Source organism: Labrus mixtus, chromosome 4 (assembly GCF_963584025.1).
Source record: "Labrus mixtus chromosome 4, fLabMix1.1, whole genome shotgun sequence".
In the NCBI taxonomy this organism is placed as follows: domain Eukaryota; kingdom Metazoa; phylum Chordata; class Actinopteri; order Labriformes; family Labridae; genus Labrus; species Labrus mixtus.
Window position 1 is genome coordinate 7,607,383 of NC_083615.1, and position 27,593 is coordinate 7,634,975.

The window sequence follows — 27,593 nt, forward strand, 5'->3', positions numbered from 1 at the left end:
AATGTGTTGTATTATAGCGCTTTAGGTGTTTGCAGATTAGGAGGAGTACAAGAGGAATACTGGGTGTCAACCCTTGTGGTTTCTCTCTCTATAAGGATCACACCCATAAAGATGTTGCTTAAGACAACACTGCATCTCTACGTCTCTGTGTCAAGAAGCTTCCTGTCAATCACTCTCAGACTCCATTTATAGCCATGTTTGGTTATTATTAACAAATACGCTGTATAAGACTGAGAACTCTTTCATATAGGTTTCAGGATTCTTTAGTAAAATTTCATTTCCATATGCTTCTTGTTTTTATTGAGGTCCTGGTTGTAATGAGGGGGAATTAGTATGTATTCATTGTAAATTCACAAAATTGTGTATTTTTTTCAATGATCCAGAGAATTTTAAGCTTTGGGTTGTGCCACCATGACTACAAACAGTATGTATGTATTGTTGTAAATCTGAGTAAATCCACATATCACTGGACCATACATTGACCAAACATTTGTTAAAGACTTAAGGGAATGGTGATATGTCCATTGACTTTTGCATGTGCTTTTACATGAAAGTCTTATCTTAAGAAATTTGACATAATTGCTAAAGGTTGGGCCACAACCTTTTTGAGGTTCACTATCAATTTTTCCTTTTGTATAATTTGTGTATAGGAATGTGTATAGGGCCCAGGCTGGGAAGGAGTGTGTCTTGTTTGGGGACCTCACATGTGCATCTCTGCTTTTGCAGATTATGTCATTCTTTCAGCATTTATAAAAAGTGACTGCCAGCACACATTAGAGTGGTGAAGATTCAAGCATATAGTCCACAAGCTGTGGTGCATGCATGTGTTGAGGACCATGTCATCTTTCAGGCAGAGCAAGTGAACTGTTCAATTGCTGAAATGTGTCTCATTGAACTCATCTCTGGTGGGGATGAGTCTGCCTACAGGTGGGAGGCTGACCATCTGGTGACCTGTTGCAGCGAGAACAATCTAGAGCTTAGTGCTTTGAAGACAGTGGAGATGCTTGTGGACTTCAGGAAAAACACATCAACCCCCATCACCATTTGTGACTCCACTTTCCGCTTCCTGGGGACCGTCATCACCCAGGACCTCAAGTGAACAAAAGACAGCGGAGGATGTACTTCCTGCAGCAGCTGAAGAAATTAAACCTGCAAAAGACCACGATGGTTCACTTCTACACTGCCATCATCAAGTCCATCCTCTCCTCCTCCATCACAGTCTGGCACGCTGCAGCCACAGAAGAGGACAAATGCAGGCTGCAGTGTAGCATCCAATCTGCAGAGAGGGAGGCTATCTACCATCTCTCCATGACCTGTACACCTCCAGGACCCAGGGCTTCACAGTGTCATAGACATACAGCCCTTTTGCCAACCTTGGTTTTTAATGACTCTAATCTTGCAGGCACTGCCCTTTTTCACAGTTTCACAAAATACTCACATTTGTCTTGTTTTCACTTAAGTAACTTATAGCCAAAGGTAAGAAAATGCCATACTCACATATCTTACAGCCATTTTCTGCTAACTGAATTGTATCCTAGGAGAGAGAAAGAGAGAGAGAAAGAGAGAAACTCAGAAGCTTAACACTAACTTATGATCTCTCAAACTAAGCCATCCAGTCTCATTTGTCGATAGCTAGTGCATATCATTCTTCTGCTCACCCTTATACTCAAGTTGTGACCCGGTTTGTGCTTGCAGGAGGGCAAAGATATTTGTATGAAAAAAAAGATTAAATAAACTAACAAACAACACACACACACACACACACACACACACACACACACACACACACACACACACACACACACACACACACACGCAAAAAAACACACAAATAAGACAGGTTTCACATATTCATATCCCTAATAGACAGGTCGAAGTGAAGTTGCCCTATCCAGTTTCCCCAGTTAATCCTCCCAGTACACACATTCAGAAGAAAACATATGGCATTGACACAAAAAATACATACAGTCTTTTATTAAATGAGCTTTTAAATGCTTTAAAAAAAACCTTTTGATACTGCTGACAGCAAAACAGAAAGGAGAACTCCAAATGTTTCCAGGGAACTGTCCTCCAATTTCGAGGTTGCCCTCCAGCACAGGCACTGTTTGAAAAACTTGGACAGTGTGCTGCAGACACAGAAGTCATTTGACTTTGTTACAGTCACATGTCCTGCACAAAGGCCTGGATGTAAGGTTTAGGTTTGATCTTATTGGTGCAGGAGCTCCAGGACTATGAACGCAGCATCTTTTAAACGGTGGTTTTCTTAATGGGATAAGACAAATGTATTCTGGTGAGCAAATGACCATATAGCACAAGTGAACTTGGATGGTAAAGCCTTTGCATGAATCCAGCACAGTCCCAGTGTCCAGTGATCAATCTTTCTCTTTCTAAGTCCCTCACAATCATTGTTTGGATGATTGTCTAAATGATCATTGCCAAACGTCAAAGGGCTAAATTTGAGATCAGAGCTTGATTGTAACTATAATAAGATACACATGTTACACATTAATGTAACAAAGACTGAAGTATGGGTTTCCTTATACATAAGATAAATGTTTATTTAAAGTTTATAACAAACCAATAACAACTCAGTGTAGACAGAAACACTAAATATTTGTCAAGTGAAATTCACAATATGACTGAAATGTGTTTTGTTTGTTTTTAATGAATATAAATATCATGTATATTTACATACAAAGTTGTGAACTGAGGACACAAAATCATGATCAATATGTCTAAATATGGACATAAGTACAGTATTTCAAAAACAACATTTGCACTATTACATGTCTCAACACAATGAAAGAATGATCCATCCTGTATCACATAAGCACGATTTAGAAATGTGGTAACTTAATGTCGAGGTGAGATCAATCTTAGAGACAGTGCTGTATATTATTCAATCAATCAATCAATCAATCAATCAATCAATCAATCTTTATTTGTATAGCGCAAAGGTAAAATACCTTACTATAGTACAAAGACCTAACGTTAATCCATCATGAGCACAGCAACATTTAGCTTAGCTCAGCTTCATAAGGAAAAATCATTCTGATATTGTAGCAATCTGCAAAATTGTTCAATAAAATCTTAGATATGGAAAACGTAGGCTTTCTGGCGAGGTCATCAATGAAACTGGAAAGAGACAAAGCAAGGGAGAAATAAAAAAATAATTTAAAAAATCTGGACATGTTCATTGCCACAGTTGGCTCGCTGTCAAAAAAGCAGGTTAATGTCCCACCCTGCAGATTTTCGCCAAAACATGCCTCTACATATCGCCGCTAACAGATCTCTCAAGTAAACCAGCCATTGAAGGAGACCCTTATGGAAAAAACTGCTTTGACAATGTTTGACACAATGTTTGACTGAAAATGTGTTCATCTGTTCAAGGCTAACTTTTAATAAGTAAGAATCTCTGGAAGGATTTTCTGAAGAGGTCGATAAATATGTGTTAAAATATACAAAATCACAAGATGACATCTAAAATGTGTCCAAAACTATATGACATCATATTAGCACACATTTCAAATACACTTAAGAAATTTGATAAGGCTCGAGATAAATACAAGCTTCAATTGATTCAGACAGTATGACGTACCAGTCAAGCAAAAGCAACATGGAATGTGTTATCTAACAATTGTTAGAATCTGCATAAACACTTTATATTAAGGGGCTTGTAATAAGCATTAATAACAGGTAGTAAGTCACTTATAAGACCTTATTAGATTCTTATTAACACAAATAAGACTATATAAGTGTTAATATAGGCATAATTAACACATGTATTATGTCTTATAAGACATGTATAGGCTCTTATTAGAAACGTATTAACACTTTATATACCGCCATAAACATTAATAAGATGTTTATTAACATTAATAAGACTTCATCAGTGTTAATTAAACTATAAATTAATTTATAATTGGCTTGTAAGATATTCATTAACACAAAGAAACTTGTTTATATATGTATATATATATATATAAGTGACCTATTACCTGTTATTAATGCTTATTACAAGCACCTTACTATAAAGTGTTACCTTATTTTTAAGACTTCACTGGCAACCGTAAAACAGCTGACAGTGTGCCTCTTGTTTTAAATGTATTCTTTAAATGTTCATTCTATGTTTGGACCGTCCAAGTGTCAACCCTACATTCAAATGAGGCATTATATATTATTATATGGGCCTAACTTTTAAAATGTAAATAAATATTTAAAATATAAATAAAAGTAAACAAGTTCAGCTTTTAGAAACAAAACTTTCAGCGATTATTTTACACATTTAGTTTGGCTTTTTGTTACATTTCTGTTTACCTCTAGATCAAATTCTGTCAAGTTTTATGACACACTACTTTGTTATAACTGCTGTGGGAGTGAGAAGTCAAATAGTGGTTTGTCAAAAGTTATTACAACATGTTGCTCATTCTCTGTCTGCAATCAAAACTTTTCCAGTATAATTTGTTTTATTGACTGTCCTGCTTGGATTAACACTTGTGTCACGGTCACCATCTGAAGGAGTGGTCCAACATTGTGTTTGCTGTTGGCGGAGCTCACACACCAGTATTGTGTACATGAAACATAACAGTATGTTCTGTCTTCCAAGCGCCATAGATAAAGAAGACTATAGCAAACAGCATGGAAAGTGTTTGTATAGCTTGATGTGCTGGAATTGGACGAAGCAATAAGATCAGTTCACAAACTGTGTCATTTTTTAAACCTCCAGAATGTTTAAATGGTAGCATAATTTAGAGATACAAGCACTAATTATCATCATTCACATTCCTGCCTAAAGCTACTCCCTTGTAGCCTACATGTTTTTTTTATTTTGTTTTCTCTTCTATTTAAGTTTCCTGACTGTAAGAGTACTGTTGTGAAGAAGTGGTTACTTTTTTAATCGTCTTCTGTTCATTGTTTACACCAAAACACAAATTCCTAAATCTACTTGGCTGCGAGAGGTGCTAGTGTATCATTTATCCACAGTTAGTGACCTTGAAAACATGTTTTTCTTCAAATAGCCTTTTAAAAGGCTCTTCTCGTTCAGTGACTTACAGACAGTAACCCATGCGTTCATTTCATCCCGACTTGACTACTGCAATTCTTTATATACTGGGATAAGCCAGTCGTCCCTGTCCCGTCTGCAGCTTGTACAAAATGCTGCAGCAAGGCTGCTGACTGGAACCAAGAAGAGGGAGTATATCAGTCCTGTCCTAGCATCCCTTCATTGGCTCCCAATACGATTCAGAATCGATTTTAAGATTGTGTTGTTTGTTTTTAAAGCCCTGAATGGCCTGGCCCCCCTTTATATTACAGACCTCCTCAGGCCGTACACCTCATCTAGGCGCCTGAGATCATCAGACATGGGGCCTCCTGGCTGTTCCCCGCTCATGGCTCAAGCTAAAGGGAGATCGGGCTTTTTCAGTAAAAGCCCCTAATCTGTGGAACAGCTTCCCTCATTCCATCAGGTCTGCACCCTCTGTTGACTCTTTTCAGTCCCGTCTCAAGACATACTTTAATATTTTAGCATTTGAGTCCTCTGGTCATGAATAGACCGTTTCTTTTAGGTTCCTTTGTTGCTTTCTTTATTTTGTTGCTTTCTTTATATATTCTTTCTTTATACATGTATATATGTATACATATACGTATATATTTCTCTCTTTCCTGTGGACGTTGTGAGCTCAAGTTGTTTTTTCTTTTTTAATGTATTGTACAGCACTTTGGTCAGCTGTTGTTGTTTTTAAATGTGCTTTATAAATAAATATGACTTGACTTGACTTGCCTAAAAAAAAACGTATCAAGTTTTCTCACCATCAGCCAGGCACACGACCGAATCTACTGTAGGTTCTGTTGGTTTCTGTTCCCCCCTGCCCTCACCACAACCTCCTTGTAAGTATTGGAAAAATAATAAAAATAATAATAGTTATAATAATAATAATTTATACTTTGATATTCCCTCGGGGAGAAATTTGGTTTTACACTCTGTTTAATGAACATGATACACACACATAGGCCTAAATAAACACATGCACAAACAGGATCTTATGGACATGCATTAATGGAGAGGTGTCAGAGTGAGGGGGCTGCCCACAGCGAGCGCTCCAGAGCAGTTTTGGGGTTCGGTGCCTTGCTCAAGGGCACCTCGGCAGTGCTCAGGAAGTGGACTGGCACCTCTCCAGCAACCAGACCATTTACCGGACTTGGCCCGTGCCGGGACTTGAACCAGTGACCCTCCGATTCCCATCCGCCGCGCATTACTAAATAGCTTTTCTGCCTTTCTGAGTTTCAGAACCATGGACAGCTTTCAAGGGATTCCAAAAAGGCAGTTCGTGCTGGATGTTCGATCCAAAACTCAATTCTTCTGAAGGGACCTTAAATTGCCCTGCCTACCTTCTAAAATCCTTCACAGATGAACCCTGTTGTTTTCAGTTTACTCTATTGTTCGTGCCATGTCAACTTCTCTGTAAGCTATGTGTTTTATTTGAAACAAAACAGGTGTATAGACCGCATGAGATCCTTTTTTTCTATGTAAATTCAGTAATAAATAAATGACTTAATACTTGTTATCGGTAATAATTATGAGAAATTTAAACAACAAGCAAATAATAAAAGTTTGATCAGCTTAAAACAAAGACAAGTAGAGATATGATGTGAAGTTGCATTTTTTATTTGAAGAATGGGTAAATACTTTCTCTACAAGTAAATCACATTGTAAGAGACATAACTGTTAAGACAACATGGGTATACATTTTGTTATCCCCTATGAATGAATCAGTGTTGATGTCCTTTTTCTTAAACAAGTTTGAAGCTTCGCCTCCTGCGAGCATGATGTCCTGCATCTCCAGTGCACTCAGTGGGACCACAGCCACAGTCCTCCACATGCATGTATGTGTAGGAAACCACATCTCCATTGAGGCAGTGCAAGTCAACAGTACGATTGCTGTACTGTGTCTCCTTACAGCAGGAGCAAGAATGCTGCATAACAGCAGCTGCCTCAGAGTATCTGAAGAAAGCAGAGGTAGAATTACTAAAAACTGCACAAACAATACATATTTAAAAACGATCTAAATTTAAATGAGTTTATGACATTTTGGAAGAATTAAACATATTAAAAGTATCATCCTTACTTGCTGAAAGTGTTGCAGGATCCTTCACAATAAGGCATATCTACTTCCTGGTAAGACTGACAGCCCTTATGCATGATATATGTTTTCATGGAGCCTTTCTTGCAGGCCTTTTCCCTTTCCACACCTTTTCAAAGAGATTCATAATTAGATTTTGTACATTTCAGTTCTTTCTACCCAAATTTAAAGAAAATGTTATACTCACATATTTTACAACAGCCGTTTGCTGCAGTCTGAATTGTGTCCTAAGGAGTAAAACATAAAATCTCAACACCAACATATGCTCTCACAAACAGTCAATGCAGTCTCATTTGTTTATAGTTTTGCTTACAGGTTGACAGTTGCTCTGCTGGAATGGAGGGCAGACGATGTGTGAGCTAATTGTTGTGAAAGTCTCATTATTCTTAACACAAGTGTAATGCTCACACTTATTCTCAGGTGGTGACCAGGTGTGTCCTTGCTGGTGGGCAGTAAGATATGTAAATATAAATACAGTTATAAATACACAAACACACAACCACACAAAGTCAGAGTCCACACAAAAGTTACCAACTTACCATCAAGAGTTGCTTATTACCATCAACATTGAGGACACATTGTGTCTGTACACATTTCCCACAGCACATATCGGAATCAGGTTCCACATATTCATATCCCTGAGAGAAAGGGAGGGTATTATAAGTTACAAAATCAAATTTTCACATTTACTCAAACATATTCAAGGAAAAAAAACTTCCATTGTAGACTTTGTATGCATGTTAATAGTATGTCATTTCTCTTACCATGTCACAGTTTGTTTGACATTGCTGAAACTTGCATGACACCTTGAATAGACCAGATTTGGGGTCTATCTCATTTGTACAGATACATTCCTGACATAAGGGAGCAGGAACTGAATCCTCAGGCTAGATGAAAAAAAGAAAATCAGATTTATACTTTGACGCCATACTGAACAGTAAAAACACTGAAGGACCATAATGATTTGACAAATATAAGTCAAATCATTTTCACATTGGCATTTTTATTTACCTGGTATTCTGCGTCTCTGTGGACACATACTCTTTTAGGCTCTGAAACGAGAAAGAATGGAAATAACGCAAGTCTGAGCCATCTTAAGGCTGTTTATAAATCCAAACTATGAGTGTAAAAGCTCACCACATGTAAGTTCTTGGCAGCATTTTCCCTCAGGGACATTAATACTTGGCATATATCCAATCGGACAGTTACTACTGATTCCTGGGCAAGTGTTGGGGCGACATTCTGTTGAGAAAATAAATGTTAATAGTTCATAGTAAAGAGACATTGTCATTTTTTATCTTTTGAATCGAGCATTATGAAAACAAAAGAAGACAATTGTAGTCATTGAGGCAAAATGTCTTACCACAAACAAAGGTTGAGCAGCAGTGGTCCGACGGATTTGTTTGGTTGACAAGGACAAACCCAGGGACAGTGCAGTGTGTAATAGGTGGTACTGGGCACACCTTTGCCTTGCATGTCACAGTCTTTGTAGACTCCTCACATATGCAGTCTTGGCATTTGTACTCAAACCTCTCATTAAACTGAAACCATGAAATCCATTAGTGACTTAATTGCATCTTAACAGAACTGTTTTTTATATATGATTAGAATACTACTCACCTCACGAGGAATACCCTCGGGATCAAGACATCCTGTTGGAAAATAAGAATTGCTTTTGGACTACATGACTGATTTGATATATTTGAAGCTCTAGAAGCTCTAGATTAAGACTTCAAGTTATACACCACACTTACCACACTTAGCAACACATATGCCAGACTCCTTGTTGAAGAGTTTCATTCCATCAGGACAAAAGCAGCCCTCAGTAGTGAAGTTCATGGTTGAATCATTAGGACTGTAATATTGAATCATCAAGAAGAAATGGTTTATTTTTATTTTTATTTAAGATGGAAAATATAAAGCAATTTTTTTGCACTAATCACCACTGCACTATTGTTTATTAAGTCTTGTACATATTAGTCTTTGCTTATTTTATGTTAACATTTAATGTTGTACTTTTTGTACTACACAGTTTGAAGTAGCCAAATTCCTTGTGCATGTAAGCATACATGACCAATAAAGCTGATTCTGATTTATTCTTTTTAATGTTATTATGTTTTCAAACACAAATATTTATCAGTTATGATCATTGTCTCAGAAAATGATAATATGCAAAAGAAAGCTAAAACAATTACACTCTGTTTTTTGTTGACACTTACTTGTCTTCACAGGTTGGCTGTTCTGCCTGACCACATGGCTTGTAAATTTTGTCTGATGGGCAGTCACTGGCTGTTAGTGAAGAAAAGACATCAACCAAGTTTTTAATAAATATGGAACAGGCTGCTGTCATTGCTGATTAAACTGATCCAAACATTTAGGGTAACTCACCACACAGTGTAGTGTGGTTCCTCCAGTGTAGGCAAACTCCAGCTTGAGCACATGCAGCAGCATACGTCTGCAAACTTGTGCATTCCACTACTGGGTTCGAAACATGGCAGCTATCAAAAACACAACCTTGGTAGAAATTGTCGGGAGAAACAAAGCGATGGCACTCTGCAAAGAGACTGTGAAAGCAAAACACACAAACAAGAGATGTTGCATTTTTCTGCATAATGTCAATGTTGATAGGATAAATGTGAAAAAAACTACAATGGATTTGATACTCTTTACCTGCTTGTAATCAGGCCACACATGGAGTCTGGTTTGCATGGAGTTAAGGTTGGGGGGGGTTCAGGTATATTGGTGGGCAGTACAGGAGGGATTTGGCAATTTGGTTGGTAAATGTGTGTTGCAGGCCAATAGTCAGCCATCACTGCACAACTTTCAATCAGCTGGCCTCCAGGTAACATGCAGTCATCAGCCTGGTTATTATTGCATGTTCCTGACGGCAGTCAAGAAAAAGTTAATTTTACAATGTAAACTCAAATAAATTATACATGGCAACTGGAGAAATGGAAATATGTCCTTACCACAATGACCCTGTGTGTTTTTGCCAAAGTATTGAAATGGAAGGGTGACACTAAAGCCAGTTATTCCAAATGTAATGACAACATTTAGACGAGGGATCTCCAAGATCAAGTTAATGCCAGAATTCAGGATCTTAATGCCTTGTTGTGAATACGGTAGTTTTAATAGTACTCTGTCTTTCAGTGCCTACAATGGAAACAGATACATAATTTATGACCAGGAAATACATAATTATAAAGTGATAAAAAAAAGACTCATTATTTATATTTAATCTACAGTACAGTAACAGTCAAATGTACCCCAAGTTAATCTGGCAACATTTTTTTGAATGTTTAAGCAAGCTTTCATAAGACCATTAATACCTCTAACTGTGCTGCTCCAATAAGGTTATGATTCACTAGTGTGATCACTTGTGTTCCATATGATACAATTATGGATCTTGGACAGGAAACATCCTCAGTTGGATCACAAAAGACATTGTCAATATAAATTTTTAAATTATGTATCGGTAGAATTTCCTCCATCAAGACATAAGTACAGTTTCCTTGATAACTGTAGAACAATCCATCAAATGTGATGTAATGAGGATCTCCCCATCCTTCACAAACACCTGGGAAACAAAAAATAATAGTTATTTAAAATGTATGCCAAACAAAACAACAAGAAAAATACCACTCATCTTTTTAAAAGGAATTGCTTACAGTCACAGGCGTAATGTTGGCAGCAGTAGTACTCGTCATATACAAGAGTTGGTTTTTTCCCATTTGTACAAGTGATAATCTCAATGGGTGGACATTCATATGGAATAATTTCTATTGTGTTATTCTCAATGCATCTGGCCATGGTGCAGTTGCACAATACGAATGTCTCATTTTGCTGATTTAAAGAGAGAAAATTTGAATTTTTAGTTCGAAGATTTCAAACAAACAAACAAGAAAGCCATTTCATGTGAAAATATGCATTATTATTTCATGTGCTCTAAACATACCCTGAAAAGTAAAACAAAGAATCACGTGAATGTTTACATTCATATTCTTACCACAACATCCCATTCAGGGCAGTTAGGTACATAAGTTGTTGTTGTAGGCATTGATGTGGTTGTACAAATATCCGTCTTATTCTGAATCTCACAAATATCAGAACATATCATTGTGAGACACACCCCAGATCCAATGTGTACCATGTTGAATATGACATCTCCTTAAAGGTTACAAAAAAGATTAAGAGAATATTAGACATTGATGGAAATAATCCAGACCTTTTATGGATTGTCACTGTTGAAGACATAACTTGCGTTTTTCTTTTCTTACCTGGCTTATAAGGCTTGCCATTAACTATACAGAAGCATACAGTAGTGGTACTCTGCGTGGTTGTTACAGTGTGTGTAACAACTGGTATTGTTGTAGATTCTGTGTAAATGACTGGTGGTGAAGTTGTAGTAGTAGGTTTTGCTGTTGTGGTTGGCTCCTCAGTTGTCGTGGGAGTTGTTGTTGGCACAGCTTTTGTGGTTGTTGTTGGCTCAGCAGTTGTAGTTGTTGGTTCAGCTGTTGTTGTTGTAGATTCTGTGGTAATGACTGGTGGTGAAGTTGTAGTAGTAGGTTTTGCTGTTGTGGTTGACTCCTCAGGTGTCGTGGGAGTTGTTGTTGGCACATATTTTGTGGTTGTTGTTGGCTCAGCAGTTGTAGTTGTTGGTTCAGCTGTTGTTGTTGTAGATTCTGTGGTAATGACTGGTGGTGAAGGTGTAGTAGTAGGTTTTGCTGTTGTGGTTGACTCCTCAGTTGTCGTGGGAGTTGTTGTTGGCACAGCTTTTGTGGTTGTTGTTGGCTCAGCAGTTGTTGGTTCAGCTGTTGTTGTTGTAGATTCTGTGGTAATGACTGGTGGTGAAGTTGTAGTAGTAGGTTTTGCTGTTGTGGTTGACTCCTCAGTTGTCGTGGGAGTTGTTGTTGGCACAGCTTTTGTGGTTGTTGTTGGCTCAGCAGTTGTTGGTTCAGCTGTTGTTGTTGTAGATTCTGTGGTAATGACTGGTGGTGAAGTTGTAGTAGTAGGTTTTGCTGTTGTGGTTGGCTCCTCAGTTGTCGTGGGAGTTGTTGTTGGCACAGCTTTTGTGGTTGTTGTTGGCTCAGCAGTTGTAGTTGTTGGTTCAGCTGTTGTTGTTGTAGATTCTGTGGTAATGACTGGTGGTGAAGTTGTAGTAGTAGGTTTTGCTGTTGTGGTTGACTCCTCAGGTGTCGTGGGAGTTGTTGTTGGCACATATTTTGTGGTTGTTGTTGGCTCAGCAGTTGTAGTTGTTGGTTCAGCTGTTGTTGTTGTAGATTCTGTGGTAATGACTGGTGGTGAAGGTGTAGTAGTAGGTTTTGCTGTTGTGGTTGACTCCTCAGTTGTCGTGGGAGTTGTTGTTGGCACAGCTTTTGTGGTTGTTGTTGGCTCAGCAGTTGTTGGTTCAGCTGTTGTTGTTGTAGATTCTGTGGTAATGACTGGTGGTGAAGTTGTAGTAGTAGGTTTTGCTGTTGTGGTTGACTCCTCAGTTGTCGTGGGAGTTGTTGTTGGCACAGCTTTTGTGGTTGTTGTTGGCTCAGCAGTTGTTGGTTCAGCTGTTGTTGTTGTAGATTCTGTGGTAATGACTGGTGGTGAAGGTGTAGTAGTAGGTTTTGCTGTTGTGGTTGACTCCTCAGTTGTCGTGGGAGTTGTTGTTGGCACAGCTTTTGTGGTTGTTGTTGGCTCAGCAGTTGTAGTTGTTGGTTCAGCTGTTGTTGTTGTAGATTCTGTGGTAATGACTGGTGGTGAAGTTGTAGTAGTAGGTTTTGCTGTTGTGGTTGACTCCTCCGGTGTCGTGGGAGTTGTTGTTGGCACAGCTTTTGTGGTTGTTGTTGGCTCAGCAGTTGTAGTTGTTGGTTCAGCTGTTGTTGTTGTAGATTCTGTGGTAATGACTGGTGGTGAAGGTGTAGTAGTAGGTTTTTCTGTTGTGGTTGGCTCCTCAGTTGTAGGTGTTGGTTCCGTTTGCTTGGTTGTAGTGGATACTGTAGTTGATAAGGTTGAACTGGTTGTAGTTCCACAAATCTCTACCTCACAACATACTCTGATCTTATAGTTGAAGCACTTCCGAGGAGGTCTTAATTGGTCCTGTTGTCTACAAGTTAAACCCGTTGACAAATCACAACTAACCACCTGACCAGTTTGACTAATAAAGTCATTAAAGTCTTTGTCAGGATAATCGGTTGCTCTACAATCAATTTCGTTTCGTTTTTCACAAATTTCTTTACCACTATTTATGATGTTCTCATATGTTTCCCAGTCACTTTTGTCTTCCTGTGGGTTGTGCACATCATACCACTCAGACCACTCACAAGTTGTAATACAAGAAGTTGTGGGAGTTGTTGTTGGTTGGGTTGTCACTTTTGTGGTTTTTGTTGGCTCAGCAGTTGTAGTTGTTGGTTCAGCTGTTGTTGTTGTAGATTCTGTGGTAATGACTGGTGGTGAAGGTGTAGTAGTAGGTTTTGCTGTTGTGGTTGACTCCTCAGTTGTCGTGGGAGTTGTTGTTGGCACAGCTTTTGTGGTTGTTGTTGGCTCAGCAGTTGTAGTTGTTGGTTCAGCTGTTGTTGTTGTAGATTCTGTGGTAATGACTGGTGGTGAAGTTGTAGTAGTAGGTTTTGCTGTTGTGGTTGACTCCTCAGGTGTCGTGGGAGTTGTTGTTGGCACATATTTTGTGGTTGTTGTTGGCTCAGCAGTTGTAGTTGTTGGTTCAGCTGTTGTTGTTGTAGATTCTGTGGTAATGACTGGTGGTGAAGTTGTAGTAGTAGGTTTTGCTGTTGTGGTTGACTCCTCAGGTGTCGTGGGAGTTGTTGTTGGCACATATTTTGTGGTTGTTGTTGGCTCAGCAGTTGTAGTTGTTGGTTCAGCTGTTGTTGTTGTAGATTCTGTGGTAATGACTGGTGGTGAAGGTGTAGTAGTAGGTTTTGCTGTTGTGGTTGACTCCTCAGTTGTCGTGGGAGTTGTTGTTGGCACAGCTTTTGTGGTTGTTGTTGGCTCAGCAGTTGTTGGTTCAGCTGTTGTTGTTGTAGATTCTGTGGTAATGACTGGTGGTGAAGGTGTAGTAGTAGGTTTTGCTGTTGTGGTTGACTCCTCAGTTGTCGTGGGAGTTGTTGTTGGCACAGCTTTTGTGGTTGTTGTTGGCTCAGCAGTTGTAGTTGTTGGTTCAGCTGTTGTTGTTGTAGATTCTGTGGTAATGACTGGTGGTGAAGTTGTAGTAGTAGGTTTTGCTGTTGTGGTTGACTCCTCCGGTGTCGTGGGAGTTGTTGTTGGCACAGCTTTTGTGGTTGTTGTTGGCTCAGCAGTTGTAGTTGTTGGTTCAGCTGTTGTTGTTGTAGATTCTGTGGTAATGACTGGTGGTGAAGGTGTAGTAGTAGGTTTTTCTGTTGTGGTTGGCTCCTCAGTTGTAGGTGTTGGTTCCGTTTGCTTGGTTGTAGTGGATACTGTAGTTGATAAGGTTGAACTGGTTGTAGTTCCACAAATCTCTACCTCACAACATACTCTGATCTTATAGTTGAAGCACTTCCGAGGAGGTCTTAATTGGTCCTGTTGTCTACAAGTTAAACCCGTTGACAAATCACAACTAACCACCTGACCAGTTTGACTAATAAAGTCATTAAAGTCTTTGTCAGGATAATCGGTTGCTCTACAATCAATTTCGTTTCGTTTTTCACAAATTTCTTTACCACTATTTATGATGTTCTCATATGTTTCCCAGTCACTTTTGTCTTCCTGTGGGTTGTGCACATCATACCACTCAGACCACTCACAAGTTGTAATACAAGAAGTTGTGGGAGTTGTTGTTGGTTGGGTTGTCACTTTTGTGGTTGTTGTTGGCTCAGCAGTTGTAGTTGTTGGTTCAGCTGTTGTTGTTGTAGATTCTGTGGTAATGACTGGTGGTGAAGGTGTAGTAGTAGGTTTTGCTGTTGTGGTTGACTCCTCAGTTGTCGTGGGAGTTGTTGTTGGCACAGCTTTTGTGGTTGTTGTTGGCTCAGCAGTTGTAGTTGTTGGTTCAGCTGTTGTTGTTGTAGATTCTGTGGTAATGACTGGTGGTGAAGTTGTAGTAGTAGGTTTTGCTGTTGTGGTTGACTCCTCAGGTGTCGTGGGAGTTGTTGTTGGCACATATTTTGTGGTTGTTGTTGGCTCAGCAGTTGTAGTTGTTGGTTCAGCTGTTGTTGTTGTAGATTCTGTGGTAATGACTGGTGGTGAAGGTGTAGTAGTAGGTTTTGCTGTTGTGGTTGACTCCTCAGTTGTCGTGGGAGTTGTTGTTGGCACAGCTTTTGTGGTTGTTGTTGGCTCAGCAGTTGTAGTTGTTGGTTCAGCTGTTGTTGTTGTAGATTCTGTGGTAATGACTGGTGGTGAAGGTGTAGTAGTAGGTTTTGCTGTTGTGGTTGACTCCTCAGTTGTCGTGGGAGTTGTTGTTGGCACAGCTTTTGTGGTTGTTGTTGGCTCAGCAGTTGTAGTTGTTGGTTCAGCTGTTGTTGTTGTAGATTCTGTGGTAATGACTGGTGGTGAAGTTGTAGTAGTAGGTTTTGCTGTTGTGGTTGACTCCTCCGGTGTCGTGGGAGTTGTTGTTGGCACAGCTTTTGTGGTTGTTGTTGGCTCAGCAGTTGTAGTTGTTGGTTCAGCTGTTGTTGTTGTAGATTCTGTGGTAATGACTGGTGGTGAAGGTGTAGTAGTAGGTTTTTCTGTTGTGGTTGGCTCCTCAGTTGTAGGTGTTGGTTCCGTTTGCTTGGTTGTAGTGGATACTGTAGTTGATAAGGTTGAACTGGTTGTAGTTCCACAAATCTCTACCTCACAACATACTCTGATCTTATAGTTGAAGCACTTCCGAGGAGGTCTTAACTGGTCCTGTTGTCTACAAGTTAAACCCGTTGACAAATCGCAAGTAACCACCTGACCAGTTTGACTAATAAAGTCATTAAAGTCTGTGTCAGGATAATCGGTTGCTCTACAATCAATTTCGTTTCGTTTTTCACAAATTTCTTTACCACTATTTATGATGTTCTCATATGTTTCCCAGTCACTTTTGTCTTCCTGTGGGTTGTGCACATCATACCACTCAGACCACTCACAAGTTGTAATACAAGTTGTTGTTGGTTGGGTTGTCACTTTTGTGGTTGTGGTTGGCTCTGCAGTTGTAGTTGTTGGTTCAGATGTCGTAGTTGAAGATTCTGTGGTAATGACTGGTGGTGAAGTTGTAGTAGTAGGTTTTGCTGTTGTGGTTGGCTCCCCAGTTGTTGGTGGAGTTGTAACTTCAGCTTCAGTTGTGAAAGGGGTCAAAGTTGTTTTTGTCAAAGGTGTAGTTGTGGCGATAGTTGTAGGTGTAGGAGTAGTTGGTGGAAAACAAGTTTCATTTGTGAATATCACTGTTGTATTCTTGCATATTGCATAGTAGCACATTCCCAAATTGTCAGTAACATTATAAATAACTTCGTCTTCCTCATATATAGTTCCGTTGTAAAAGCAATATGTACAGTTCTCAACACACATCTGGGTATTCTCGTCAAATATGGGCTTATCTTCGGGGCATACAGGGTAACAGCCTGTAAAGAACAAAGAATAAAACATTTATTATTAATTGTTGTTTGTAATTGTGTATATATAGGGTCTAAATTGTTAACCTGTACAGCTCTGTTATTTTAATATTTTTATCTTTTTTATTCTTTAATTGTAATTAATTTTGTGTTTTATTATGACTTTAGCTTTAGCAATGTTAACGCATGTTTTCTAAACTAATAAAGCCCTTTGAATTGAATTGAATTGAATTGAATTGAATTGAATGTAGATGGATGGATGGATGGATGGATGGATAGATAGATAGATAGATAGATAGATAGTAGGGATAGATAAAGGGAGACAGCGTTCTCTCCTACCTTCCAGGTTTGGTGTAGGGCTGCTACACTGTCCTTGTGGATTTAAACAGGTCTTGTAGCAAGGTGTGTGACAAGGGTTGTAGTGCCACTTGCAATCATCAGGACTGTTGTAGTAATCACAGAAGACAGCTAGGAAGAAAATAAAATCGGTATGTTTAGTTTTAACTGAAGGAAAATGAATTAGAAAGTCAGTAGAAGACAGCCTAAACTTAAAGTCCACCTATCTCCACCACTCCAAATGACAATAATTATAAGACAGTTTAAAAATAATGAAAACACTTTAAAAAGGTATATTTCAATTTAAAGAAAGAAGAAATCATTGTAATCTTTGAAGAACACTTTTAAGAAGCATGCCCTGCGTGATGCAAAGTGATGGCCTGTAATACGGGTATTGCAGCTTTAATTACATTTGGGTGTAATTGAAAAATATAATTAAAAACACAGAATATTGACTGCTCTGTTTATACCCACATCATACATATTTAACAAAATATCTAAATTATTTAGAATTATCCTGAACCCAGGCCCTAAATTTAATCTCAGGGTGGGGTTGGGTAATATATCAATATGATTATAATAAATTGGTTTGTTTAAACTTCAGATTTTCAAAAATTGAAATCGAGATTTTCTCTTTAAATTATTCTGCCACTCCCCTTGGGTTACCGTAGTTCACATCCGGCCCCCCCGTTTAGTTCCTACAGAGTTGCTGGTTTGCCCCAGGTATGTGCCAACAAGCCACTAGTATTTTGTGAAAGTTGCTCTGCCCCATCTCTACTTTTGCTGTAGTCAGAAACTGCATAGTGCAGTTATAAAGTCAAATTTAACAGCTTGCACTTCAACCCCTGAAGATAATCCTGGTAATTTAATTAATCTTCAAAGGGAAATTTCATTTGTTTTTTTGTATTTTATAGGTTTAAAAGAAATTTATCATTTTAGAAGAAGAATAAATCGATTAAATTCATCATTCAAGTTGGCTGTGAAAAAATCAGAGAAATTTTTTTTGTCCATATGGCCCAGCCCTATCGCAGGGTAAAATTATTGTTTACTTACGGCAGATTTCTGGAGTTCTCCATGCAACACAAACATCAGCCTCATTACAAGCCTGAGCATAAGCTGCAACTGCTGTGCAGAAGCACTCACAGTCACCTCCAGAGTCACAGGCACATGAGTCTTTCACACAGTTTTCATAAAATGGACGAGGAGCCACCTGTTCAGTGAAGCAAAAAGGTAGATTTTGAAAAACATGTAATAATGAATTAATGTTTTCAACAATGGAACTTGTAATAATAATACAGTAGGAACAAATCTGTCTTTACCTTGTTGTGGCAGTGTTTGAACGTTTCCCCAGTTATAATGCTGCACATCATTTTTGCCCAGTGATGTCGATTTGGTGTTGCTCCACAAGCATCAACATTTGTATCTGCGTCTGGACAGCTGCTTGACACTTTCCAGCTGTTTGCAAACTCTAACACATTGCTCACTGTGAGCTGACCCTGGGTGGTAAAGTCATTCTGTCCGTCACCATTAAAATCTCCACACAGGCCGCATACTTCTCCCTGTACAGCCACGCAAAAGAAGCCCATTAATTCCTTCAGATGATAACAATATTCCACAAACATACTCTTTGGCAAGACAAGTGAAAATCATTATCTAAGCATAATATTCTTGTGCCATGTTAAAAAAGCAATCTGTTGTATACTGTGTATTTGATAAATGTTGTAAAAGATTCAATGATAGCCACTGACAATCAAAAGGTAGTGTCACAAAATAATAATAATAATAATAATGATAATACATTTGATTTATAAGCGCTTTTAAAAAACTCAAAGACACTGTACAATAGTTAAAAACAAGAGGTGAGTTTTGATAAGTGATTTGAAAGTAGGAGGTCAGCAATGATGTAAAACAATGGAATATCATATCAAAACTTTACCACCAAACTCTTAATGTAACAGATGGCATTCATCACCACTGAGCCAATCACTGTGACTTACGCTGTGCTTTGGGTCCAGGAGGGTACGAACAGTCGTTTTGCGATCCCATATAACTGTTAGACCTATGGCAGATTCTATGACCAAATACAAGCCAACCGTCCTTATTTTGTACTGAATCTGAGAGCCATGTCCCAGGTCCTCCTCCTCGTATTTACCCTTTGATAGTTTGACTTCCATACGCTGTAATGTTAAAGTGATTCATGTCACTTTTATTGCCATCAATCATTTAATTTATTGTTTCTAATAAATGTCAATATTCAAAGCACAGAACTAATGTCAGGTGTTTGTATGTGGTCTTACCCCGAGTTGGATTCTGACAGTTTTGGAGCATGTGGTGCCAGTTGATCCACATGGTACATTTTCTGTGATAACTCCAAAGTTGTCATGTATGGTTTTATTCCCACAGTTGTTCTTAAAGGAGAAGAAATCATTAAACATTTTGCCTGTTTGCATCACAGAAAACAAAGACAACTGAAATATCTAAAGTAACATTGGCAATACTTGTTTGTTAAAGAAAACCAATGACATATGTTAAAACACATTTCTAATTCTTTATTTTAATATCTTCTTATGGAAGATTGTAAATGGGGGTTACCACCAAAGGTGAGTCAAATGTTAACATTTTAATACATTATTGTACTTGACCAAATTTGTATTCCTCTGATCATTATTCAGTGTCCATGGGGTAAAATGAATGTGCAAGAAGAGAGGGATTTGTACAGACATTAACTGCCATTAAGATGACGCTGATGTGTTCTGTTTACCTTAACAGCAACATAGGCACAATGTCCTTGAAAACCATATGTTCGCTGATCAAATGTGTTGTAGTGACCACTTCCATAAATAATGCAAGTTCCTGGACATTTTTTGTTTGTGCACTCCCAGTTTCCACTTTTGCAGGTACTAAATGTATGAAGAATTGGTTAAAAATAGTCATTTTAAGATAGTATCAGCCAACAATGCTACACTGTATTTCTGATAAAAACCAACATACCATGTGTTGCACTGATTTGGAATTGTTGATCCAGGGACATAGAAATGCCCACCATGCTGACATGGACATTGGTTTTCTTTCACACAGGAACCTTTGCCATCATCAAAGAGGCCAACTGGACACTGACAGCCTGATTCACACTCTGTGGAGTCCTAGGAAGATTGAAGAGTAACAGTAATTAAAAAACAAGAAAACTTTACTGTTGCTGTTAACACATTACTATGGAAAAGTCCAGTAACTATTTCTGAAAGTAGTGAAACTTAACAGTGTGTTACATCCTAAATGAAGTGTACTGTCCATTATTAAATGTGGTTTAAAAGTATAATGTCCAGTTATCATTTAGACACAGCAGAAAAAAAACATACACAGTCATCACTGTCGAGATTTAAACAAGTCCGAGCACACTGAAGTCCGAGTTCTCCTGTGCCAGCAGCAGAGCAGTTGAAGAATACTTTTGGAAAAGGGCATGCTGTAACAGGAGTAGAAATTGATTTAATTAACATCATATCACCCAGCTCTTATGTTAAAGAAAGCAAACAAAACAAATTAACATACCTAACGAGCGGGCTCTCCATGAACGGCAATGAAGCACTCCATTGGTACACACACTAGAAAATAAAACACCAAAGATAAAAGTTTTCTATTAAATACCAAAATAACAATTTTCTTTGACTCTAGTGCTGTGTTTATAATTAATTTAAAGTCCGATGACACTAAAATGCAAACAACTCACTCACCAGTGCTCATCTTTAATGCTGATGGACTTTCCTGGCTTGATGTACCCTTCATTATGGTAACAGGGACACTTTTCCATGGTGACACAAATGCCATCATCATTAAGGTAGAGACCCTCAGAGCAGGAACAGCCATCCAAAGGCAAGAAGTCAGAAGTACAGCTCTGCTGCATAGAGCCCAGTGATCTGCAAGTCAACTGGCATCTCTGATGCTTGTATGAGAAGGTCTGTGATTCTGGGCAGTTCCTTGAGTATTTATCTGCACAATGCAAGGATAGATACTTAGTACTTAGCTTAATGACTCAAAAAGAACATGTCAAGCAAACTCCAGAAATCATCACTCAACTCTAACACAACTCTAGGAAAGAAATTCTTACCACACACGTTCTCTCTCCAGTCTGTCAAAAACACTCCGTTTGATGCACAAGCTCGTGCGTAGGAAGAGAATACTGCACACAGGCAGTCTTCACTCTTCTCACAGTTGCAACTAGCATAAGTGCATCTCTGCAGAATACAGGAAATACTTGATGAAGATTGTGGTGCCATAAAAAAATGTGAGTAAATGAGAAAGATAAGTTTTTTGCTGTACCTCATAGTAAATGTCAGCATCCACCACTGCATGGCACTGCGCAAAGGTGCTACTTGGACTCAGGAGTAAGGCGCACCAGTGTTTGGCATAATTCTCTAAGAATTGAGAAATAACAACCTTTTTTCTTTCACATGTCTAAAAATATGTTAAACTGTACTTGCCTTTAATAAATAAATGTGTGTAACAGTAGATCAATCAGTGCGTTTTACCATTTTCCACACTTAGGGAACAGGGTTCATCCAGTCTTTCTTCTCTGTCTCTGCACATGAGGTTAGCCTTCCAGGAGTTAATAAAAGCGGCTGCAGTTCCTTCAACAATCCCCTGAGGAGTCTTCATGTCATCAGACAGGACCATGTTGTAGTTCCCACATAAACCTGAAGAAACAAAATATTTCTGAATTAAACAACAATTTTATCAGCACTAACTTTGCAAAACAAACCACCAAACAGTTTGTATAAAAACAAAAGGAGGAAGTGTCATGTAATGAAACTTTCAAAATGGATATGACAACTCAGGGATTGTGAAATTTGATCAAATCAAACTACTATAAAGATAATCAACAATTGGCTACAAACTGCAGCTGCAGCCAAATCTAGTGATCTATGATCCATCCATCTTATTGAACCTGTTATATATAGTTATACCAGTACATCAACAGTATTAGTGTCATTCTCGTCTGAGTGTAGTAAGAAGCAACCATCAATTTATAGTTAAAGCAATGTAAACCACAATCTTTTGCTTTTAGAAGAAACATTTCAAACTTGCCACGTGTCTTTGCTCTGTAGCTCTGCTCCAGGGTGACATAGACTTGCATGAGAGGCACGTGCTGAATTTGAATTTGCAACCCAAAACTGGTCTGGAGCAAGATGTGAAAGGATGAAGCGTGGAAAATGTTGATATCACCTTTGAATAAAGGAGGAAAAAAAATAGTAATTAGTAATTATTACTGAAATTAAAAATGTGTTTTTTTATTTTTGAGTTTCTGATAGTTTGACCCACCAGAGTTGAATGGTAAACTGATGGTCTGCATATTCTGCTTGACTGTGCCATCAGAACTGAACATTAAAACCTGTATAAAAACACAATAACTCATTAGAACGTTTCAGACATCAATGTGAATAGAAGACTACAGTTGTCTTCACTTACAGGCGACTTTAATTGAATTTAACTTACATTGTTTCTGTCATTGTTCAAAAGAACTTTCAGAGTTTTAAGACAAGTGTCAAACTTCTGATTAGCACACGGGACCAACTGGGCCAGGATGGTAAACTTTGGACTTGCATCACCCTGAAAGATATACGGATAGTTTGTGAGTAAAACTACATAAATAATTCATTTAAAAAAAATAATCAGCTGATTATATAATTTGATTAGTGCAAATGTATGACTCATCCACCTTGCTTTCCACCTTGGCTAGGGTGTAGTAACATTCCCCGTGGAAGGTGTAGGTTTTCCCATCAAAGGTAGTTACATGTGAACCTTCTTCAACTGCACATGTAGAAGGAGTCTGACGGCTCTTACAAGCCCATCTACCCTCAAAACATGTACTAAAACAACACACATTATTTAGGTTGACGAAATAATTTGAAAAACACAATTAAACACCACAAATGAAATACCATGGTGACATCATGAACCATTTGACATACCATTCCTCTCTGTCCTGTCGGTAAACCTCACCGGAGTCATAGATTCTGTCGTGTTTGCACTGACATTCAGTTTGAGCGATACATCCTCTCAAGGATATATTATCAAATACAGTTCCTGAAAGTGACACATTTCATGTTAACATGAGCATTCACAGACTAGGAAGATGATGTCTGGAAAAAGTATTTCAGTGTATTAGAAATTTAATTGCAAGACTATAAATTTGAGCATACACATGTTAGCAGCACTAACCAGTAGGACAGAAGCATCCATCCATCTTGTGTTCCTCACACAGTGAACTTGTGTCTTGATGTGTGCATGTGTCCATGCAAGGGGAACCACTCTCTTCATAAACCATGTTGTACGGGCAATCTTTAGCTGCGAGCAAAAGAAGAAAATGTGAATTACTAGTTTATCAATGGTTAAAATAAACTTGCTGTTTACTACACTGAAAAAGCATTGACCTGTATTATTTTGCCTACATTTGAAATTACATTTACATGGAAAATATTTTCCACCCATAGCATCCACAAGTGTGAGGACAACTAGGAAATAATATGCAAACCTGACACACAGTGAAATCAACCAGGAAAGCAGATCTCCCTCATTCTTATTTGTGCAGTTCTTAGGTTTAAAGTGAGTTGCTTTCCACAGATCACATTTCAGTGATTTATTTCCCTCCCCACTCCCACATAATCAATTATTAAGATAACAAAACAGAGAAGAAAACACTCAATGTTACCACAGAACTGAGGGGTCCTCCAGTTGGGAGGCTGCCCTCCAGCATGGGAGCACTGTCGAGAGAACTCGGACAGTGTGCTGCAGACACAGAAGTCAGTAGATCTGTTGTTACAGCCACACATGTCCTGCACACAGGCCTTGATGTAAGGTTCTGGATTAATCTGATTGGTGCAGGAGCGCCAGGACTCTGAATGCAGCATTTGTTCACAGCTGGTTTGCTAGATGGGAAAGGGAGACAAAATGACTCTGTTAAAAAGTCTATATACATTAATAAATACTAATATTGCTATCAACTTGTGAAAAGTAAACTCACAAACTCTTTGCATAAATCATGCACAGTCACAGCCTCCAGTGATTCATCCTCCTTTTCATAAGGGTCCTCACAATTGTCGTTGGGACGATGGACTTTCTGATTGTTGCCAAATTCAATGGAGCTGATTTTGCGACCTGCATTTAATTGTAAGTATGATGTAAAATATAAACGTAAAGCAGATTATTGTTAAAATACATAAATGCATAAAGTATCAAAGCCATATCTACCGTTATGAATAAACTCATTGTGGACAGCGATGCCATTGAAGTCTCCACAAAGTCCACAAATACGATTAGCATAATCAGCGTCCAGTTCCACCTACAACACAGCAGAGGGGTTATTACACTTTGTTTTAAATTCAAACACTCCTATTGTGCTAATGAAAACTTCTGTGTATTACAATCATCTTTTAAATGTTATAAATGAAATAACTAATGGTTGTGTTGGGATTATATCATCGTTTCAGTTTAGTTACCACAACAGTTTTTTGAATAGCATAGAAAAAACTTTGTCTACAGATTGTGTCCAAAGGGAAGAAATGTCTTTATTGGCTTTTCTTGTGTTGATCCAGTGTACCCCAAATACCCCACTTGTGTGTGTTTCTTGTGTGACAATTGTGTCCAATTTGTTTGTAAAACTGCCTGTGAGTTCTTTTGTATGATGTTCTATGGACCAGTGGTTCTCTTGTCAAGCCTCAAGATCCACCCTCGATTCTTCCATGAGAAATCGCGACCCAAAATTTCTGATATTTTTAAACCAATCAGATTTATTTAGTGTAAAATTGTGCAGTAGACGTTACAAAAACATGTGATGGAGTCAAGAAGGCCCACATTCGTGACCCACTAAAAACTGCTACGCGACCCACTTTTGGGGCCCGACCCACCAGTTGAGAACCACTGCTACAGACTGTCTTATATTTACATGGATGTTATCCGCTGATATGTTGCTAAATGTGCACTAGCCTAATTCAATTAAAAAAAAAAAAAGAGACCTGATAAAAAAAGGCAGCGGAACAGCAATAATGAGAAAAGTTAATACCTGCACCCTTCCTCCACTTTCTCAATGCCTCAGTTATTTTGTTTAATAATCCCAAAAAATCTTTTGACCTGATAAAGGTCCAAGTATAGTCGGAACAATCTGATGATTTCATTTGTTTTCCCGATGCCTTGTGAATCATATCACGAGAACTGAACAAATTCATCATGAAGTTTCTTACCATGACTGAATCATCACCATTCCACATGACAACAACGCCAACTTTGGATTGGAGCTTGATGTAAACAGCATTTTTTTCCACTTGTACCCCTCCGTTGTAGTATGGCAAGTGGACACTGTGAAAAAGAACATTTTATAATCATTCACAAATAGCATAGAAGTGAGACGCACATTTGCTTTTGGGTGTACTAGAATCGATTACTTACGGAAGGCCATTGACAGTGACCAGGGTCTTAGTGAGGTGGAAGGAAAGGTCATTGATGGTAACCACCACATAACTGACTGTTGGGTTTCCATCATTATTCTTCCTCTTCATGTGCACGGAGAACTCCTGGTAGGGGGAATGGCAGTCAGAGGCCAGGTTGTATTCACACATACCCGGGAACTGGTACACGTCACCATCAAATGTCTTGAAGTGCTCTCTGCCCCATGTGCTGCAGATACTGCTGACATGGTTGCGAACTGTGGAAGATTTGTAAGTTTAGAAAAACAGGTTGAGTTACAAAACAGACCTGAAAAGTGTTGCACTCAATCCTAAACAATCATCAGCATTTTACCCTGTCTGGCCTGGACTTCTCTGAGACTGGAGACAGAAAAAGCAAAGAAACACAACCACATAGAGCTCCACCTCATGGTTGCAGCTGTGGGCTTATGGTCACCAAAGCAGGTAATAGTCAGAGTGCACGTAAGCGCCCTTTATATTAAGACTGGACATTCATTTGCTCACACCCACTTTTTTAAAGTGGGAAGGTTTATTGGAAACACATGGTCAATGTGCTGAACAGGTGTTGATATACGCCTTTAACAACTTCAATATAATAATTACAACATCCTCCATATCTTTTAATGACCAAATATGTTTGCACTTCACTTTAGATTGATTTTACTTGAGATGTATGATACCATGTTTTAAAGGAGGTGTTTGTCCATCTAACTATCTCATGAAGTAGCTGCATACTTTTGCCTTGAAAAGAGAAAATCCTGTGCCAAAAGTCCAGAGTGACTGAAACGTTGTGATTTTTTGTAATGCATGGTGATGCTGAGCAAGGGTAGTGTGCAGAATTTTCTCTTTTTAAGACTTTATTGGCAACCGTAAAACAGCTGACAGTGTGCTCCTCATTTTAAATGTATTCTTTAAATGTTTAAATGTAAAATGTAAATACATATTTAAAATCTAAATAGGAATTTCCTCTCAGGGGTTGATAAAGTATATATATAAAAAGAATGAAAGGACAATGTAAAATTGTAATAAACATAAAAACAAAATTCCAATGCACAGGATAGAAGCCGTCTCATCAGAGTTTGAAATAGGCGTCTACCTCTATTGACCTCAAACTTTAATACACGTGCTCAAGCTATATTTTGCAATGAGCCTGCGTCATCCTATTTGCCATCTGCTTCACATTTAAATTGCAGGTAGATGATTAACAAGAGATTTCATTCAACTCCATATTAGATATGATCAATTTGTCTTTACTGGCAGGCTATGTACCCCAGGCATTTCAAGTAACGGTAATCAAACCTCTACTTAAAAAGCCTACTCTGGACTCAGGAACTCTGGCTAATTACAGGCCTACATCCAACCTTCCTTTTTTCTCGAAGATCCTGGAGAAGGTGGTAGCTAAACAGCTGTGTGACTTTCTCCATGACAGCAGTTTATTTGAGGAGTTCCAGTCAGGTAAAGTTTCTGTGTTTCAAAAATGCTTCATAAATAAACTTGATTGCCTTCCCTTGCCTAAAATTAAAGCTTAATTACAAGCTGTTTTACTAGAGAGGAAGGTGAATCATACACTGTGTGGCTGTATCATGGAAACAAACATAATGTGACGTTGCATGTTTTTAAATAGTCGATCTGCTCCTCCAAGTGCAAACAGGGCTATGGAGTCATCCCACAGGGGGACAGCTGCATTATGAGCAAGGTGTACTGTTGTTCCTGTCTGACAGCTTTAACTGTGTTGATTAAGGGAGGACAATACACTCGCCAAATTACCTCAAGCTGTTTTGATTAGAGGTGGGACATTTCAAGATTTTATAATCCATGTTGACATTTGACTGTTTGATATCCTTGTCATCATTTCTCTTTAAGACATACTGACATGTTGCTCAGTGTGCCAGAACACAAACACAAATGTTGACTGTAAGGGATCCACTGTTTGAAGTTATTTCAGATTTTTCTTACAGCCATTTCAAATTTTGGACCATGTTATTTTTATATAAAAATTCAAACAGGATTTATCTAATCAATAAAAACAAACAAGTAGGATTTACAGCATTTGTATCTAATATAAAATGGATAAAAATAAATGTAAGAGTTGAATTTACAACGACCTTGAACAGTTTTTTACAGGCTCTGTTATG

At 38.4% G+C, this 27,593-nt stretch overlaps 1 protein-coding gene and 1 long non-coding RNA gene across 2 annotated transcripts; one reads left to right on the plus strand and one right to left on the minus strand.

Annotated features, from left to right (window-relative positions):
* Positions 1-6,648: 6,648 nt before the first annotated feature.
* Positions 6,649-25,893, minus strand: LOC132972589 (mucin-2-like). Its single transcript, XM_061035527.1, has 45 exons — positions 25,793-25,893; positions 25,442-25,697; positions 25,237-25,351; positions 24,248-24,338; positions 24,021-24,154; positions 23,709-23,925; positions 23,219-23,344; positions 22,969-23,083; positions 22,716-22,866; positions 22,493-22,606; positions 22,319-22,388; positions 22,085-22,222; positions 21,529-21,693; positions 21,320-21,414; positions 21,108-21,234; positions 20,734-20,989; positions 20,552-20,604; positions 20,362-20,465; positions 19,997-20,148; positions 19,767-19,905; positions 19,303-19,413; positions 19,003-19,182; positions 18,325-18,564; positions 18,059-18,215; positions 17,009-17,137; positions 16,223-16,678; positions 11,417-11,488; positions 11,146-11,306; positions 10,808-10,982; positions 10,469-10,716; positions 10,109-10,292; positions 9,810-10,020; positions 9,528-9,703; positions 9,359-9,428; positions 8,894-8,994; positions 8,760-8,791; positions 8,503-8,680; positions 8,277-8,381; positions 8,151-8,191; positions 7,904-8,026; positions 7,679-7,777; positions 7,453-7,581; positions 7,327-7,366; positions 7,125-7,248; positions 6,649-7,000 (listed from the first exon to the last, which is right to left on the minus strand). Exons 1-45 carry the CDS (start codon positions 25,866-25,868, stop codon positions 6,790-6,792), a joined length of 6,447 nt encoding a protein of 2,148 aa, XP_060891510.1. The 5' UTR covers positions 25,869-25,893; the 3' UTR covers positions 6,649-6,789.
* On the plus strand, positions 15,791-16,362 carry LOC132972626 (uncharacterized). Its single transcript, XR_009672925.1, has 2 exons — positions 15,791-15,847; positions 16,223-16,362. It is a non-coding gene; the product is annotated as an uncharacterized LOC132972626 (long non-coding RNA).
* Positions 25,894-27,593: the final 1,700 nt, after the last annotated feature.

Bases quoted from the DNA above. Each gene is read 5' to 3' on its own strand.
- LOC132972589 (XM_061035527.1), bottom strand. From the start codon at position 25,868: ATGAGGTGGAGCTCTATGTGGTTGTGTTTCTTTGCTTTTTCTGTCTCC. The intron at 23,345-23,708 runs GTAACATTGAGT...TTTTGCTCGCAG, and splicing joins GAGGACCCCTCAGTTCTGTG to CTAAAGATTGCCCGTACAAC. The intron at 7,367-7,452 runs GTAAGCAAAACT...TTTACTCCTTAG, and splicing joins AGCAGAGCAACTGTCAACCT to GACACAATTCAGACTGCAGC.